This window comes from Pelmatolapia mariae, linkage group LG16_19, assembly GCF_036321145.2.
Source record: "Pelmatolapia mariae isolate MD_Pm_ZW linkage group LG16_19, Pm_UMD_F_2, whole genome shotgun sequence".
Classification (NCBI taxonomy): domain Eukaryota; kingdom Metazoa; phylum Chordata; class Actinopteri; order Cichliformes; family Cichlidae; genus Pelmatolapia; species Pelmatolapia mariae.
Window position 1 is genome coordinate 33,860,408 of NC_086241.1, and position 17,953 is coordinate 33,878,360.

Sequence of the window (17,953 nt, forward strand, 5' to 3'; positions counted from 1 at the left end):
GATAAAAGCCCAATTAAGATAACCACATGTTTTAAGAGCTTTCGTTACATGTGTGTGTTACCTCTTTTTCCCTTCAGGCTTAGAGGGAATATTTTTGCCTGGTGTTATAGGGTCCGGATTACTCCACGTTTGTGTTCCAGAGGGTGGTGGGAGTAAAAGAGGAGGTACTAGTACATATGTGTCTGTGAAAGTGTATGTGTGGGCTTCCGGCAAACCTTAATGTTGAGGTTTCCATTCCCTTCAATGTGCACAGCACAGTCCATGATTGGCAAACAGTTATCCTTTGTGTCTTCCCTGGTGAACTTTATGTTTTTATCCACAGCGTTGATGTTTGCAGTGAAGGATACTTCTTGAGTTTTGATTTTGACCCAGGTGTCGTCCGCATATCTGTAGCAGTGGCTGGGCCAATTTGTTTCCCCTCTCTGATATGTTTTTATATACATATTATGCTGACTTTTTAACTCTCTCATGTCCTTCTTCATATTTTAATGTGAATGGAAGAGTGAAACTTGAAAATGACTGAATTTTAAACAAAGAGGAGCACAAGAAGTTAGCTTCAAAGACTGCAGCTCCTGCAAAGTTAAGTTTGCAAGGGTCCCAAAATTTATCCACTTAAATTGGGTAAATTTCAGATATTATACTACTTCTACTTGTCGGCATAGCTTCCGCTCAAATCAAATACAACAACTTTTTCATTAACATTGGCAACTCCTCAATCCTTCCTTTCCCTCAGGTTAAGAGTCTGGGTGTCATCCTCGATAGTACTTTGTCATTATATTATATATATACCACAAGTGCCTTGAGGCGACTGTTGTGAACTGGTGCTATATAAAAAAATTGAACGCGTCCTCACAGACATTTTGAACACTGGTCATCAGTGCCACTAGTAAAGGGGGCACACATGACTAAACTTCTGAGTGCCACGTCACACTTGGAGGGAATGCTCTGGCTTATTGTGAGCTGCCACGGTTTAATTAATTAACATTATAATTAAGATATAATTTCACATTCCTGCCTTTGCTGGAAAAGGGCTTTTAATGATCTGTGTAAAATTTGGCTTTTGGGGTGAGTGAAATATTCTTTTTTGCATGGATTATGGGTTCCTGACTGCTGTATCTTTGTAGAGTGATATTATAATGTGTTACTTGCGTTAAGCTGTTATTTTGCCCACAAATGCTTAACTATGTACAGGCAAATATTCATTCTCTGTGGTCTCTGGTCACCAGGTCACCTCCAGTTTTAAAAGCAACCACAGTACAGTGAGTCTATTGAACCAGTTTTTCTGAATTCAGATGACATCACTAAAGCAGTCAGACACAGTTGAAGTGATTTTATTAAAAAAAAAAACCCAAAACAAAACAAAAACAAGCTGCTTTGATTTTTAATGTTGAATTAGAAGAACTACAACAGTCACCCACTGTCAACTAATCCCAACAGTCCTGTGAAGGTGTGCTGCGTCTCACTTGGTAGAACTCTGACTGCAGCAGCAGACATACCAGTGCGCGCTTTTCAAAACGCAGTGACTCCAAAACATAAAGCTGGACTCAGATTACAAGACCTGTAGGTCAACTCTTTCCTGTCATTTTCTCCACAAAGTCAGTTTGGTTTAACCGTCTCATGTACTTAACAGTAATCACATAGGAGCTGTAACTGAAAGAGGAGGTGCTGGTGTAGTCTTTCATGGTCGCAGGGGTTTCAACCTGCTAAAATCGGAGCCTAATTAAGTGTCAGAATCATGTCAAAATTAACACAAAGCACTGAGATTAAGCCCAAAGGAGGCTCTGTGGATTATTATAACCAAGCTACCCACGGTGCAGAGCATAGGGCTGGAACACAGTAAGGGAAAACGAAAAATAGATCAGCTCTACGTGCAGCAGAAATCTGGAACTGGTCAGACTGAACTAATTCACAGCAACAGAGTGAGAGGAAGGAGACGCTGCTGTTACTGAATGCACTACATCTGCTGGGTGGAGTTTCCATTCCAAGTGTTGTTGTCATCCTCACTGTCCTCCTGAGTCCTGAGCCTACAGACTTTACCATCTTTCTTGAATTCCTTGGGACGGTTCTCCAACGTGTGTTTGGAGAGATTTCCCCTGAAAGGGAAAATAACAGGACAGTAAGCCAGTTACCACATTCAGAACATAAACTCTCCAAATCAAGAAAAAGAAACAATACATCTGATGTCTAAAAATGTCATTATATTAAGGCCATCACACGTCGTGAAAATGCAACAACATTTAGAACTTTCCCGATCCAAACTTGAAAATGAAGGAAGAAAAAGGAAGTCGACATCAAGCAATAATGAGTTGGTCTTGATGTTTTTAGACAAGAAAAGAAAAAACTGAGATTCTGGGTCATCCGATTCCCAACAGGAGGCTTCAGCAGGAACGTCATGGAAGCTTTTGTACATATTTAAGAGCAAAGCTGAGGAGGCAGAGAAGTAATTTCAGGGAGCTGACTGACCCGGAGCAGCATGTAGCTGTGTGTCTGAGTTAAAACTATTTGTATATTCAGTAGCAGCACATGTTTTGTGCTACCCGCACACTTGTTGTCAAATGCAGTGGTCTGATTGGTCAGATCAGAAATATTGTGGGAAAAAAGCTTGGGTCAAAAAAAGAAATGCTGCAAATATGTCTAGTGACATTTAGCGCTCGATATGAAAGACTGCATTAAGAACAGTTGAGTTCGAAAAATATTTTTAAACATAGGAAATATCTGCACAAATTTTACACACAGGTGTGAAGGCCTTTAATGTGAATTTCTGCAAGAAAAAAATACAGAAAATCAGGGATTCAACATTTGCCCTGAGAAGAACCTCATTAAAGTTGCATTATATGCGCATTAATGATGTGTACTTCTACATGTGTGGAGACTGCAAAATGGCCCTCACCTCTTTGCCTTGTTTGAGGCTGATGAGCTGTTGTAAGAGCTGGACTGCTGAGCGGGACCCCTGGGCTGGACAGATGCTGCAGCAGAGGGGGGTGGTGTTGCAAACACAAAGGAACTGAGAAATCTCCATACAGCCAGCAGAGGGTAGAGGAGTGTACCCAGAACTGCCCAAATGCCACCACCAGAGGACTGGACCACTGTGTTTGCAGGCCTGCCTGATTGCTGAGAAGAAGAGTTCATACACTGTCACAGGAGGTGCATTTAAAAAGGGTTCACCTTTTCAAACATGCACACGTGTGTGTGTGTGTGTGTGTGTGTCTCCACACTTTTCTATGTTAAACTGAGTTTGTGCATAAGTCAGAGCAAATTTCAGAGAATTTCATGGCTCCCTCTACATGTTAATCTGCGTTTCTCTTCCACAGCATGTCTTTATCCTGTCTTCCTTCTCTCACTCCAACCGTCACAGCAGATGGCCCCGCCCCTCCCTGAGCCTGGTTCTGCTGGAGGTTATTTTCTGTTAAAAGCGAGTTTTTCCTTCCCACTGATGCCAAAGTGCTTGCTCATAGGGGGTCATGATTGTTTGCTTTTTCTCTGTGTGTATTATTTAGGGTCTACCTTACAACATAAAGTGCCTTGAGGCGAGAGTGGTTCAGGGTCAGCTTACCTGCCCAGATCCACTCTCTGTGCTGGAAAGCCCCCCGTATAATAGAATACTTAAAATAAAAATACCACCACAGCAAACCCTGAAAAACAGGACTTGAAAGTAATTTCTTAAGCCTGGAGAACTACTGTTCAAGACCACTTGAATATAAATATTGGCAATGGTCCCCTTGTTCTCAAGTTATGACATTTACAGGACTTTCAGAAAATTTGAGCTCTAACCTTGGCCTGAGATTTAAACTTGTCTGAGATTTTTCACCTATAGTATCAATTTGAAACTACTAAATCACTTTGTTCTTAGTTATCACATTCACAAACTTGGGTGTCCATGTCGCCCTTCCAGGATGACAATACAAGCCTTCCTGCTGTGACAAAACAAATTTTCCACGTGTGGGACTAATAAAGGTTATCTTATCTTATCTTATCTTATCTTATGGCTGAGGGCTGAAAAGTTACAAAGTAATACACTCCTTGGAAGTAAAACAGAAAGCAATGACAAGTGACTCAAGACATTTGAGTATCAAAAATGTTTGTTTTGGCAACCAACCATACAAGAAATCTACAGTTTTTAATATAGACAAGGTTTGTAGAAGAAAACTTTTTTTTTTAGGTTTAGCAGGGACTTCCACGTTCTGCTAAACCCGCCGAGGAGAAACTTTGATTGTTGCCAAGGAAACCTGTTAAGGCCATGGCCTGGGCTGAATATGAAACACTCACTGAGTAACTTAGTAACTAACTACTAAAAAGTAGACTACTCACTGGCAAAAGAACAACAGAAGCACTTGGAGCCAGGTCCAGTTCTAGCAGAGTCTTGTTTAGGTCTTCACTGGTGAACTCGCGCCGAGGGAACATGGTTGCAAGGGAAAAGTTTCCATAGCGGTTCCCAACTTCCTGAGGACACCAGGACAAACATTTTACAGTGACTTAGCATGAAGTGATACAGTCCTGTGTGACATGCTTTGACATACTCTGAATAGTGAAGAGCTTTGTTTAACACACAGGCTACAAAATCAGCAAGCAGAAAATCATCCTGATGCTTGAATTAGCAAAACGCAGTGTGCCCACAAATACATTACACACTACAGCTGAAAGTGATACATTTAGTACCACAGTGTACATTCACCGGAAGGCCTGCCTCAGTCTCCAATTGATAACAGTGTGCAAAAGCTATCCCTGGTGCCCCAAATTTTTATTTTGGATGATTATAATCATGTATGTCTTAAAAAATAAAACATTAACCTTTATCAGCATGTCTCTCTTAAATCCCTCAAATTCCCACCTCTGGGATCGACACATCATAACTGTGTACATCTGCCTAGCTATAAAACTGTTGTCAGGAGGGAAAAAGTCCAAATCATGCACATTAAGAACTGGAATGAGGAAGCAGTGCTCTGCCTGTGGGGCTGTTTCCAATGCACTGAATGGGATGTCTTCAAGCAACCTGGGCAATTTTGTCCACAATTTAAAGAATGAGGCATCAGAGCTGCAGGCAGCTACCAAAGAGCTGAAAGGAGAAGTCCTAAAGGCTAAACAAGCCCAGAGATCAGCTTTAGAAAATAAAATGTCTGCAATAACCCGGACTTGGATTGGTCTTGAAAAAGAAAAAAAAAAACACTGTAGGAATCCAGAATGCAAAGACCAGTACTCAGGATATTTTAGAGGGTATTAATTCACACAGAGAATTTGTCAATGCTCTAAACTGCTTTTATAACAGTTGTGAGAAATTTCTTTACATTCAGGTAAAAAGTGTCGGGGACCAGACAATATACGTGGACAGCTCCTTAAACTGTGCGAAGGAGCCGAGTCCAGTGTTCCACAACATCTTTAATCAGTCCTTAAAATGACAACATCTCCTTAGTGTCTGGAAGGATGCTGTAATTGTCCCACAGTCATCCAGGCCAGAGACTTTATGTTGGATCCTCTACGGTTTGCTCACAAGCCCCACAGAGGAGTGGAAGATGCTACATGTCTTAACTTGCTCCTTAAACACTTGGAAAGAGAGAGGTGTCCTGCCAGACCTATTGATTGGTGTTCTGCTTTTAATAGTTCAACTGCATGTTTTAAGTCTCAGGAGCTGACCCAATTATAGATGCAGCACACCAGAGAAATCCAGTCATGGTGCATTATAAAGCCACTTTGACTGAACCTCTGTCTCTCCCCGTCTGTGGCTCATTATGCTCCCTTGGTTATGTTCTGTTATGGCTTTTGTATCATTTAAACTGTGTTTGAGTTTCTTTACTTTCTTTCATTAAAATACAGTGGCTTGCAAAAGTATTCGGCCCTCTTGAACCTTTCCACATTTTGTCACATTACAGCCACAAACATGAATCAATTTTACTGGAATTCCACGTGAAAGACCAATACAAAGTGGTGTACGCGTGAGAAGTGGAACGAAAATCATACATGATTCCAAACATTTTCGACAAATAAATAACTGCAAAGTGGGGTGTGCAGAATTATTCAGCCCCCTGAGTCAATACTTTGTAGAACCACCTTTTGCTGCAATTCCAGCTGCCAGTCTTTTAGAGTATGTCTCTACCAGCTTTGCACATCTAGAGACTGAAATTCTTGCCCATTCTTCTTTGCAAAACAGCTCCAGCTCAGTCAGATTAGATGGACAGCGTTTGTGAACAGCAGTTTTCAGATCTTGCCACAGATTCTGGATTGGATTTAGATCTGGACTTTGACTGGGCCATTCTAACACATGGATATGTTTTGTTTTAAACCATTCCATTGTTGCCCTGGCTTTATGTTTAGGGTCGTTGTCCTGCTGGAAGGTGAAACTCCGCCCCAGTCTCAAGTCTTTTGTCTTCTTTTCTTCCAAGATTGCCCTGTATTTGGCTCCATCCATCTTCCCATCAACTCTGACTAGCTTCCCTGTCCCTGCTGAAGAGAAGAACCCCCTGAGCATGATGCTGCCACCACCATATTTGACAGTGGGGATGGTGTGTTCAGAGTGATGTGCAGTGTTAGTTTTCCGCCACACATAGCGTTTTGCATTTTGGTCTCATCTGACCAGAGCACCTTCTTCCACATGTTTGCTGTGTCCCCCACATGGCTTGTGGCAAACTGCAAACGGGACTTCTTATGGTTTTCTGTTAACAATGGCTTTCTTCTTGCCACTCTTCCATAAAGGCCAACTTTGTGCAGTGCACGACTAATAGTTGTCCTATGGACAGATTCCCCCACCTGAGCTGTAGATCTCTGCAGCTCGTCCAGAGTCACCATGGGCCTCTTGGCTGCATTTCTGGTCAGCGCTCTCCTTGTTCGGCCTGTGAGTTTAGGTGGACGGCCTTGTCTTGGTAGGTTTACAGTTGTGCCATACTCCTTCCATTTCTGAATGATCGCTTGAACAGTGCTCCGTGGAATGTTCAAGGCTTGGGAAATCTTTTTGTAGCCTAAGCCTGTTTTAAATTTCTCAATAACTTTATCCCTGACCTGTCTGGTGTCTAAATCCAACCGAATATCTGTGGCAAGTTGTTCACAAATGCTGTCCATCTAATCTGACTGAGCTGGAGCTGTTTTGCAAAGAAGAATGGGCAAGGGTTTCAGTCTCTAGATGTGCAAAGCTGGTAGAGACATACCCTAAAAGACTGGCAGCTGGAATTGCAGCAAAAGGTGGTTCTACAAAGTATTGACTCAGGGGGCTGAATAATTACGCATACCCCACTTTGCAGTTATTTATTTGTAAAAAATGTTTGGAATCATGTATGATTTTTGTTCCACTTCTCACGTGTACACCACTTTGTATTGGTCTTTCACGTGGAATTCCAATAAAATTGATTCATGTTTGTGGCTGTAATGTGACAAAATGTGGAAAGGTTCAAGGGGGCCGAATACTTTTGCAAGCCACTGTATCTTACAGCCTTTAAAAGCCTATGTGTGGTCTCCCAGTTGTCAGATCCTTTGAGCTGGGTTGTGACAAAGATAACCTGATCCTAATATCTATATATTAGGATATCTGGAGAACTCAACAAGAGCAGAGAGGATGTGAAATGCAAGAATCAAGACGGACCTGAGCAGCGAAGTTTCGAGCCTCCTGCAGTCTACTCTGTGAGGGGAACTGGTTGGTGAAGGAGGAGCCGTCTGGGAGGCGGAACTGGATCCTTGCTATGGTACTGAAGAAGAGAGAGGAGAGGATAAAATATGAGCAGCATATGCATATACACATGCACATCAGACTGTTCACAGAACTGCTGGAAGCTGCAGTCAAGCAAAGGTTAGTCCTGCTGAATGGGAAACCACTTTTTAGGCCCACAGCCATTGGAACGTTGTATTGCACCGTGTACACGTATGAATTAGTCATGTTTTCGATATGCATTATATTGACTTTTAACAATTCAAGTTAGCAAATTGCTATAATAGTAGTTTATCTATTGAAATAATGCAAGCTGTGGGAACTCCATGTGGTTACCTAAAGTAAACTCAACTTGTGAACCCAGCCTTGATACATTTTTGATACTACTTTATAGTTGCACTAAAAACAAAAAACACATAATTTCTTCACTTTCACATTAGTTTTTTGAATTCATTCTTAATATTTTTTTTTAAATTTTCTGTAATTGCCTCGTGTCTCATTCACTTTTGTTGTGTAATACGTGCAACATCCATCCATTGGTGACATCACTTATAGAAGGCTTTCAGCGGTGGCGGTGGTGTGATGAGGCGAGACCTTCACATTTACAAAAACTGAAATGCGTAAGTTGTTATCTAACCACTCCTCACATTTTCAGACACATAAAGCACACTCTCCCTCCCTCACAGTGATTAAAAAGCAGCAATTATTCCTAACACAATCAGGTAATGTTTACAGTTTCAAATTCACATCATTTAGTCCCAACAGGATACAAATGTTATGAGCACCAAACTCTGTTTTACATGAAGAGGGTGATCATCCTCGCTTTCATTGTGGCAAAATTTAGCCAAGTCAAAGATTTCCAAACCATGTCATCTAAAGAATCAGTGGATATTTTAGATTTTGTTTCACTGCACACTACTGCATGACATTTGTGCTGTTTCATGGTGCATTTTACAGGAAGAAGCAGCATCAACAGAAAAGAATTAGATAAAATATTAAAAGAATGACAACTCAAGTGGGAAACACCACTGGGTTTCAGCCATCACACTTATTAGTGGAAAATTTCCTTTTCAACTAATTTCCTACAGAAGGCTATAAGAAAAGAGCTTTCATCATTATTTTAACATTTATATGTCAGCTATTCTGCAGCTTTAATTTTTCTCAAAACATACTTGTATCAGACACAAGCCCATTTAGATTAGCAACTTTTCGACTTGCAACTGTGGATTTTTTTTCTTAAACACCAAACCACATCAGTTTATACTCCTTAACCTAAAATACAAAAGTAGGACAAACAGGGTATGTGTGGATATATAATGATGATATTAACACATTTAATCCCTACTGAATTTTTTCTCTTTTACTTTGTTGGTGAAACTACAGTTTCTACTGACAGCTCATAACATGCTTTTGTACTTTTGTCATGACTTATATTTGAGGTATCACTTAAGTTTAATATATACATACATTTGATGTATTTGGTAATTATATTTATTTACAATATAAAAACAAGTGTGTTCAGTATAAGAACTAGACACATATAATGATTTGCCCATCTCGTCTCTGTGTGCTGCTGGGCTCTGAATCGGAGGGCACCTCCTGAAATCACAAAGAGAAAACAATGATCACAAATAGTTAACTGTTCAGTTTGTCCCTCAAAGCTGAAATAAAGTCCATCCCTGTCCTGAAACAGGCCCTGATTTTCTCTGCTCTTAGATTTTTACTAATGCAGACTATTTTACCTATTTTGAGCAAAGATCAGGCCAGTCAAGCATTGTCACCATTCAAGAAAACAGAGCAAAACATACAATTATATTAATCTGCTGCCCTAGAAGATGACAACATGCACTACCAGTCAGAAGTTTGGACATACTTTCTCATTTATCCATTTTTCTTTATTTTCGTGACTATTTACATTGTAGATTCTCACTGAAGACATTAAAACTATGAATGAACACAATAGTAAACAAAAAAGTAAGAAATACCTCAAAACATGTTTTATATTTTAGACTCTTCAAAACAGCCACCCTCTGCTTTGCATTCTCTCAATGAGCTTTATGAAATAGTCACCTGAAATGGTTTTCCAACAGTCTTGAAGGAGTTCCCAGAGATTTTTAATTTCAATTTAATTTCAAACCACTCCTCTGCATTAACCCATTCACTCAGCAAAGCAGTGGGCAGCTACCATTCCAGCGCCGGGGGGAGCAATGCGTAGAGACGATACCTTGCTCAAGGATGCCTCAGGGTAGCCTTGGATTCAGTGCATTAGAACCCCCGACCTTCCAATCATGGGGCGACCACACTACCTACTGAGCTATCCTTGCTCGATGCTAAGCACTTGTTGGCCTTCTTGCCTTCACTGTGCAGGCCGCCTCATTGAAAAAACATCTCGATTGGGTTTAAGTCGCTGTGGAGGCGAGGCTGTATGGCACAGCACTCCATCACTCTTCTTTTTTGTCAAATAGCTCTTACACAGCCTGGAGGTGTGTTTGGGGTCATTCCCCAGTTGAAAAATAAATGATGGTCCAATTAAACCCAAACTGGATGGGATGGCATGTGGCTACAGGATGCTGTGGTAGTCATGCTGTTCAGTGTCCCTTTGATTTTGAATAAATCCCCAATAGTCTCACAAGCAAAGCACTCCCACACCATCACACCTCCTCCTTCACGGTGGGAATCATCCATGTAGAGAGCATCCATTCATCTTTTCTGTATTGCACAAAGACACAGCAGGTGGAACCAAAGATCTCAAATTTGGACTCATCAGACCAAAGCACAGGTTTCCACTGGTCCAATGTCCATTCGTTGTGTTTCTTGGCCCAAACAAATCTCTTCTGCTTGTTGCTTTTCCTTAGTTGTGGTTTCTTAGCAGCTATTTGACCATAAAGGCCTGATTTACACAGTCTCCTCTGAACATGTAGAGATGTGTCTGCTACTGGAGCTCTGTGTGGCATTTATCTGGGCTCTAATCTGAGCTGCTGCTAACTTGAGATTTCTGAGGCTGGTGACTCGGATGAATTTATCCTCAGCAGCAGAGGTGACTCTTGGTCTTCCTTTCCTGGGGTGGTCCTCATGTGAGCCAGTTTCATCGTAGCACTTGATGGTTTTTGCGACTGCATTTCAGAGTGCAGTTGGACAGATTCAGAGTTTTAGCAATTTTCCAGACTGACTGACCTTCAGTTCTTAAAGTAATGATGGGCTGTCATTTCTCTTTACTTAGCTGTTAGAATTCATATTATGGAAAGAACCAAACAGTTGTCAAATAGAGCTGTCAGCTGTGAATCAACCTGACTTCTGTACAACACATCTGATGGTCCCAACCCCATTATGGAGGTAAGAAATTCCACAAATGACAAGTGAAGCAAAAACCATTTAAGGTGACTAAATCATGAAGATCACTGAGAGAAGGACAAGGGTTTGCAGCGCTATCAACAATGGTATAATGGGTGTCTTGATGCATACTCAATCATTCAGTTAAGTAAATCACAAAAAGGTTGATTCTGTTCTTCGGGACGTAGTGTTTTCAGGGGGAGAAACGTTTGGTCACTCATCCAAGTCACTTCTTCAGTATCAGCTCAGGCCAGTGGACACTCTTTCAATGATGAGGTACACATCCTGGACAGGAGGGAATACTGGTTTGTGCGGGGAGTCAAGGAGCCATTTACGTGAAAAGGGAAAGACCCTCTCTGAATCAATTAGGGGGCCTAAGGGTACATCTTTAACCATCTTACAATGCTGTGATTGCAGCCCCAACTCTCTGTGAATGTTACTCATGGCCATTGATCAGTGGTCTTTGATCAGTAGTTGTTAATCAATGGTCATGACAATTTGCATATTTATGATGAAGGAACTGACCTCACAGACCGTTGTTCATTAGTGGTGCTAGTTTCAGTCATTGTGGTAATGTTCTGTTTATAAAGTTGGAAACCTGCAGTCATCTGAGACTGAAGAGGTCACTTGGATGAGTGACGAAACGTTTCTCCCACTGAAAATGTCCAGATGAACAGAATCAACTTTTGGAAAGCAAAGGGTGGCTACTTTCAGGAATCTAAAATATCAGACTGTTTTTTTTAATCAATTTCTTCTTTGATACATAATTCCATATATCTTGCTTCATATATTTGATGTGTTCAGTATGCATCTACGATGTACAAAGTAGGAAAAACTTAGAAAAACCATTAAATGAGAAGGCGTTTCAGTTCTCTAAAAGCATGGGCTATGGAGCCCAATTTTATGAAACATAATGCATTAAGAATATTTCAAACTGCTTCTTAAAATTTATATTTAAAACAAACTATCTCAGTACCAAATTTTTGTAATAAAAATATTAAAATGTGGTGCTGAAAAATTCCTCAAAATTTTGTCTTTTTAAAACACTGCTCAAAAAAAGTTAATCAGTACAATGCTTAATCAGAGTAAAGACCCTTTCACACCGGACGCGTAAAATTCATGCGAATATTTCAAGGGTTAAAAATATTTTGGGATCCGAATAAAAGGATCTGACCAATCAGATCACTGCATGCGCTATGAGTGCAAGTGCACTGATAGCTCAAAATTGCGCAGTTGTACTGACTATGCAATGATATAAAAATAATAAAATAAATACAGTTTTACCTCAGACACACAGCTGAACAATACTCCAGCTCACTTGGCTCTCTGAAATGATTTCTCTACCTCCTCATATGTGGTTCCAACTCTGCTAAGAAGAGTTCAAACTGCCCCACTAACATCCTAAACCATGCAGCCTACACAATGGCACCCTGACTGCCATTAGGTATCAGGATGAAATTCTTAGACCCATTGTCAGACCCCTGCACTGCTACAGTGGGTCCTGGGTTCCTCCTGGTGCCTCGTGTGGTGAGAGTATACAGGCAGTTCCTGAAGAATTAAGGAATTGACACCATTGAGTGGCCACCAAGCTCGCCTGATTTAAATCTAATTGAAGACCTCTGGGAAATTATGCTTTGCTGACACTGCCAGGTTGCACCTGACTGTCCAGGAGCTCAGTGATGCCCTGGTCCAGAATTAGGAGAAGATCCCCAGGACACCATCTCTTATACTCTGATCTAATACGATGACAAATTACTTAACTTGTTTGCACGGTAATGCTTGCTGTGCTTCCACAGAACACAGCTTTCCACAGAAATGCTCTCAGACCAGCAAAAGCCTCTGATCAGTTTACTGTCAAAGGCCAAAAATGTATCCACAATGTGCAAACCATGAGAAAAATAGCTGCTGGCTTCTCAGCATGCCTATCTCAAGTTATTATAAATGGGAGACAGACACACCCGTAAAATGGAGACAGCAGCAATCTCCTATAAGTGCGAAACAAGCGCAGCTTGTGGTGAAAATAGCCTTACTGCGGCCAATAGATGGCAGTAATGTAAATGATCAATGCAAACGGGTGAGGAGCTTTATGATAGCGCTCTATGAAATGAAAGGAGTTGTCAATTTGCTTTGTTAAAGTTTAATTTATATATAGTTTTAGATAAGGCCTTGATGTAAAGCCAGTAGTCACAGATTGGGTTTACCAGGCTTTAACTAGTTTTAATGTAAATTACAAACTGAGCTGTAACAGCTCAGCCACACATAGACAGCTTTAGTTAAACCCTGTTTCTTTTATTTTATGGTTATCAGCTGTGTTTTCAGTATTTAATCCATATTTCAATTAATATCACAAACAGTGTGTGAATTCAGCCCAAAATACTGTGGGAAAGTGTTCAGATTTCTCAGTAACTCATCTTTGGTTAATGCTGTGTTTTCGCTGTCATTAGTAGCAAATTCATGATGACATTTAATAGCAAGTTCAGCTTGCTATCACTTACAATAAACGCACAGTAAGGGTTACTGACTGGGGCAAGCTTAATAACTTCTCAGTTTCTCATGTCGACAGTTTCAACACCTGCTGCAAGATCTTCACATCCTTCAGTCGACTACAGTATGAACAGCAAAGCTAATAGCTAAACAACAGCACTGACATTTAATTAACATTTAAGCACAACAGAGTGATTTCCTTAGTTGGGGTAACTTCGTTTTTGTGCATGTATTATCTACCCTGGCTTTCCTCTGATAGCTGACTGTGCGCTAGCTAGCTGAGACTCATTACTGAACAGATAACAAATTACACGTTAAACTTACCAAAAACGATGATGATGCCTCGGGTCCCTTTTGTCATAAGTCCAATTTGAAACAAACCGGAAATCAAATGTAAATGTGGGGTGGCTGTCGCTCAGGAAGTTGAGCAGGTCATCCACCAATCAGAAGGCTGGTACTCCAGTCTGCATGCCTAATCCCAAAGTGCTCTCTGATGCATCCATTAGAGTATAAACCACTATGAATGTGTGTGACTGTTAGATGGAGAACACTTACACAGAAAAGTATAGAAAAAAGTGCTTGTTTGAATGGGTGAATGAACCAGGTGTACAAGGCGTTTTGAGTGCTCAGGTAGAGCAGAAATGTGCTATATAAGAAGTCAATTTACCATATAATGCTGGATCTCCTCTCAGTGCCCCCACTTAACCTGCAATTCTCAAACTGAGATAAACAAGCTGATATCTTAAATGACAGGTACCAGAACTGGCAGTAGATCTTTTGGGTTCTGTGTGGGTTTTGTGGATGTTCATTCAGATTGTGATTAGAGCTCAAGGCCAATATTGGCTATTTGACAATATATTGGTATGAGAAAATTAATAAAGTAAAAAAAGGACTGGATAAACACCCTTCAACCATATTATATTGTATAGTTTGTCCACCAGAGGGCACTTTGCAACTTCCGTGTTGGTTTGGAATGCCACAATCACAAAAAGCAGCTGATCCAAGCACAGTCAGTCAAGTAGTCCACAACTTGTGACAATAAAACAAACATATTTTTAAATACCATTGTCATCTTATTAAAGACTCATATGTAACTACACAACAAATGTTGAGGAGATATTTAGGTTTTATTAGTTTGAAGGGAAAATATTGGCTCATATATCAGATTTTAACTGACCAAATATCTACATCAGTCTTAAAAATCAGTCGGACTCTAAAAGGGATGTGAAGAGTTTGTTCGCTTCACCTATCAGTTGATTCAATGTGATTGCTGTACATTACTTCTTAAATTTAAATGGTCCACTCACCTCCTCTCCCTAACTAATGCCTCCTTCCTGGCCTCCTCTTCTGCCTGCCTGGCCTGCAGCAGCGCCAGCTTAGCAGCCTTTTCATCCTCTCGTGTTTTGGTGTAGCGGGCTGCTCTGTCAGCTCGGTCCTGCAAAACACAAAGACAGGAAGCAGATACAGCCAGAGTTGGGCACAACACACTCCAAAGTAATGCAATGCTGTAGTAACAATTACTTTTTGCAATAAATAAAAAACAGGATAAAATAAAAACACTATATTTTCTCTCCAAACTGGGAAATCACTCTGTTACAGCCACCAATTAAATAAAACCAATAGTACAAAAATACAGGTGGTCACCAGTCCTACCCCTCAGCCTCCTAGTACACACACCTATGGTATCAATTTCAAAATCCTATGTCACCTTGTTCTCAAGTTATCAAATTCACAAGATCTTTGGAAAACTTACTCTGACCTTGAGGTCAAAATTCACACTCGTCCAAGATTTTTATTAGATGTACCTATTGTATTAATTTGAAGCTCCTAGATCGCATCATTCTCGACTTACTGCATTTAAAAACTTGGGTGTCTACATTGCCCACTCAACAGGGTGACAACAACAGAAAGTGAAGAACGCGAAACAGAATGTCTGTGAAGGTCCTCGGTGATCCAGGTCATCGTAGTCTAAGGAGCTTAGAAAGAAAAGCGTCTGGCCTTCTTTAAGTTTCCTTGAAGACGATTCACCTCACATCCGAGAAGCTTCTTTGGTTCTAAGAGCAACTGGTGGAGAGTCCCAGATTTTAAGCCCTATGGGAGCGTCCCCAAGAGGGTCACGGTCTCGGAGGTCCATCTGCATCTAAAGGACAAAGGTCACTCTTTCGAGGATGCCAATGTTCACATTTTGGACAGAGAAGATGGAAAGAGGAGGGAAAGAAGCCATCTATGTCCGCTGTGAATGACCATCTTTGAACAGAGGGCGGGGCTTACGACACCAACTGTCTGCCATCTACAATCCAGTTTTGAGATCCTTTCCCAGACGCCTTTACACCCAGGATGTGAGTGGGGCAAATTTCAAATATCAGATTATAAGATGTTTACAACAACTGAAATAAAATTTACTGTCAAAACCTTTGGTCTTTGACAGTAAACTCTACAACTGTCCTTAGCATGGGAATTCAAACAGATGTTAGAAAATCTGTTAAGATGTCTGTAATCCAGTAATCTAACACATGACTACACTTAATCACCTCACCAGGTTATGTTTTTGGTTGCATCTGCGTGTGTGTCATTCTGTCTGTAAACGAGACAGCTGGAAAAGTTTTGAATGAATTTGATCAAATTCTGTAGGGGTGTACAACGGGGTCATGTAAACGATTCATTAAAATGTGCCTTACATCCACCAAAGTCTTCATGCTCAATTTGCTGATATATTTTTTTCAACAGTGACACAAACTATTATAACTGAGGAGACTAGGATTCCTACAAGTGTGCTTTGTGTGTAGTCAGCATGTAGAAAATACTGTATAAAGACTTTAAATATGTCACATTTGAGCCCTGATGCCTTTCTTTCAAGTTTCCCCCAAAACAAAATGAAAACACATCCATCCATTTTCTTTCCTGTCACAGAGCTGACACAGCATGGGTGTTTCAGGACTTTCTGTGTTAGCCCTTCCACAGACTTCCAGCCTGTACAGTGTGTACCGACCTCTCGCTTCATTACAGCTGGGACCACATTGGGATAAACAGATATATACTGCAAGTAGTTCAACACATGCTAAATAGAGCATAAGTTAATACATAACTTAACAACTATCTATGAGGTCTGATGATGTAAAACACAAAGGACAGATTTCTCTGAGGGGGACATGATTGTTTTCGGTATTCCTTCCAAACGGAGCAGAGAGAATGATAAGGTTACCATAGCAATTTGCTGTTTGACCCGTTCCCTGGCAGCCTTCTCCTCTGCCTTCTCTCTGTTTCTTTCCTCTAAGAGTCGCTTGGTTTTCTCCTCTTCTTGTTTCCTCTTGAAGTCCTGCATGTCTTTCCCCACTTTCCGTCTCTCCATTTCCTTTCTGATTTCATTCTGAATCAGAGACAAAACACAGGTAGGTTAAGCGTGGCTCATATTCTAAAAAGACATCATCCTACACACTACTAACAGGTCAGAGCTGTAACAACATGTTTAAGAGGAACACTACAAAACAAATTAGTCACCAAATGAAAACAAAGCACTACTGACAATACCCATGATATGAAAAGTGCCGCTGTCTATAAAAACAAAGATTAAACTTGAAAAATAATGTACATTTCAGAACAAAAAGGCCTTTTTCAGGGAACACAGTTTAAAGCCGTTCTGCACCAATGGAGGTTGATCGAGCTTTGAAAGCTTGTGTTACTAATTCCTACAGGTCTTCAAACTTTTCTGGGTTACTTACAGCCCCCTCTGTCTGCAGTGTTTAAACACACTGTGGTACCAAACGCTCATGAGAATCAGTTAGAACATGTAAAATGTCAGGTTTGAGTTTGATATTTTGGTCTCATAAGTACTTATTTATATTATTTTTATTTTTTATATATTTTATATTTATATTTGTGTATCTTAAAGTAACATAAAAGTGCATTGTTTTGATGTTGCTGAGAGCATTTTTTGGATTAGTATTTTAAAATCAAAGTACTTAATAAGAAAGACCTCAATGTTACCTTGTTCATATATTTAGTGTGAATGCTTGTAAAAGCATTCACAGTATTGTTCTTCTAATCTTTATTAGTGTGAATGCTTGCAAAAGCATTCACAGTATTGTTCTTCTAACTAGAAAGTGCATTTTCTGAAGAAACTGCAGTGTGAATGCTTGAATCTGAATGTATGCACTGAAATGAATTAACTGCTGAATATTAAGCTAAAAATGTGGTATGAGCTGGAAAATACAGAGTTTTTAACCTGAAAACAAAAGTGCAGAACTTCTGAAAGCTGATGTTCACACAGAAGAAGTTGGAAAATAGCTGAAAAGTTTTTAAATAAAAATTAGAAAAACCTAAGAAATGAGAAAAGAAAATTTAGAGACAAAAAACTCTGAATGAATATTAAAAGTTCATATTCTTTGAATAACTGAATGACTAAAATGTGATCCCTCCACTTGGATCCACACAGTTTAAAATGTTTACATCTCTGAACTTTGAAAGACACGCTGTTGGAAAGAGAAGAACGATGGCGACGTTTTGAGGGTAAAA

The 17,953-nt window shown here is 40.2% G+C and overlaps 1 protein-coding gene across 1 annotated transcript in view; it reads right to left on the minus strand.

Moving 5' to 3' along the window:
- Nucleotides 1–1,365: 1,365 nt before the first annotated feature.
- ubxn4 (UBX domain protein 4) overlaps nucleotides 1,366–17,953 on the minus strand; it is a 69,471-nt gene continuing 52,883 nt past the window's right edge. Inside the window, exons 8-13 of the mRNA XM_063497146.1 lie at nucleotides 16,644–16,808; nucleotides 14,749–14,876; nucleotides 7,565–7,667; nucleotides 4,309–4,440; nucleotides 2,891–3,111; nucleotides 1,366–2,093 (exon numbers count right to left, since the gene is read on the minus strand). Coding sequence (XP_063353216.1) covers nucleotides 1,955–2,093; nucleotides 2,891–3,111; nucleotides 4,309–4,440; nucleotides 7,565–7,667; nucleotides 14,749–14,876; nucleotides 16,644–16,808 — 888 coding nt within the window. The 3' untranslated portion in view covers nucleotides 1,366–1,954. The remainder of the gene's footprint in view (nucleotides 2,094–2,890; nucleotides 3,112–4,308; nucleotides 4,441–7,564; nucleotides 7,668–14,748; nucleotides 14,877–16,643; nucleotides 16,809–17,953) is intronic.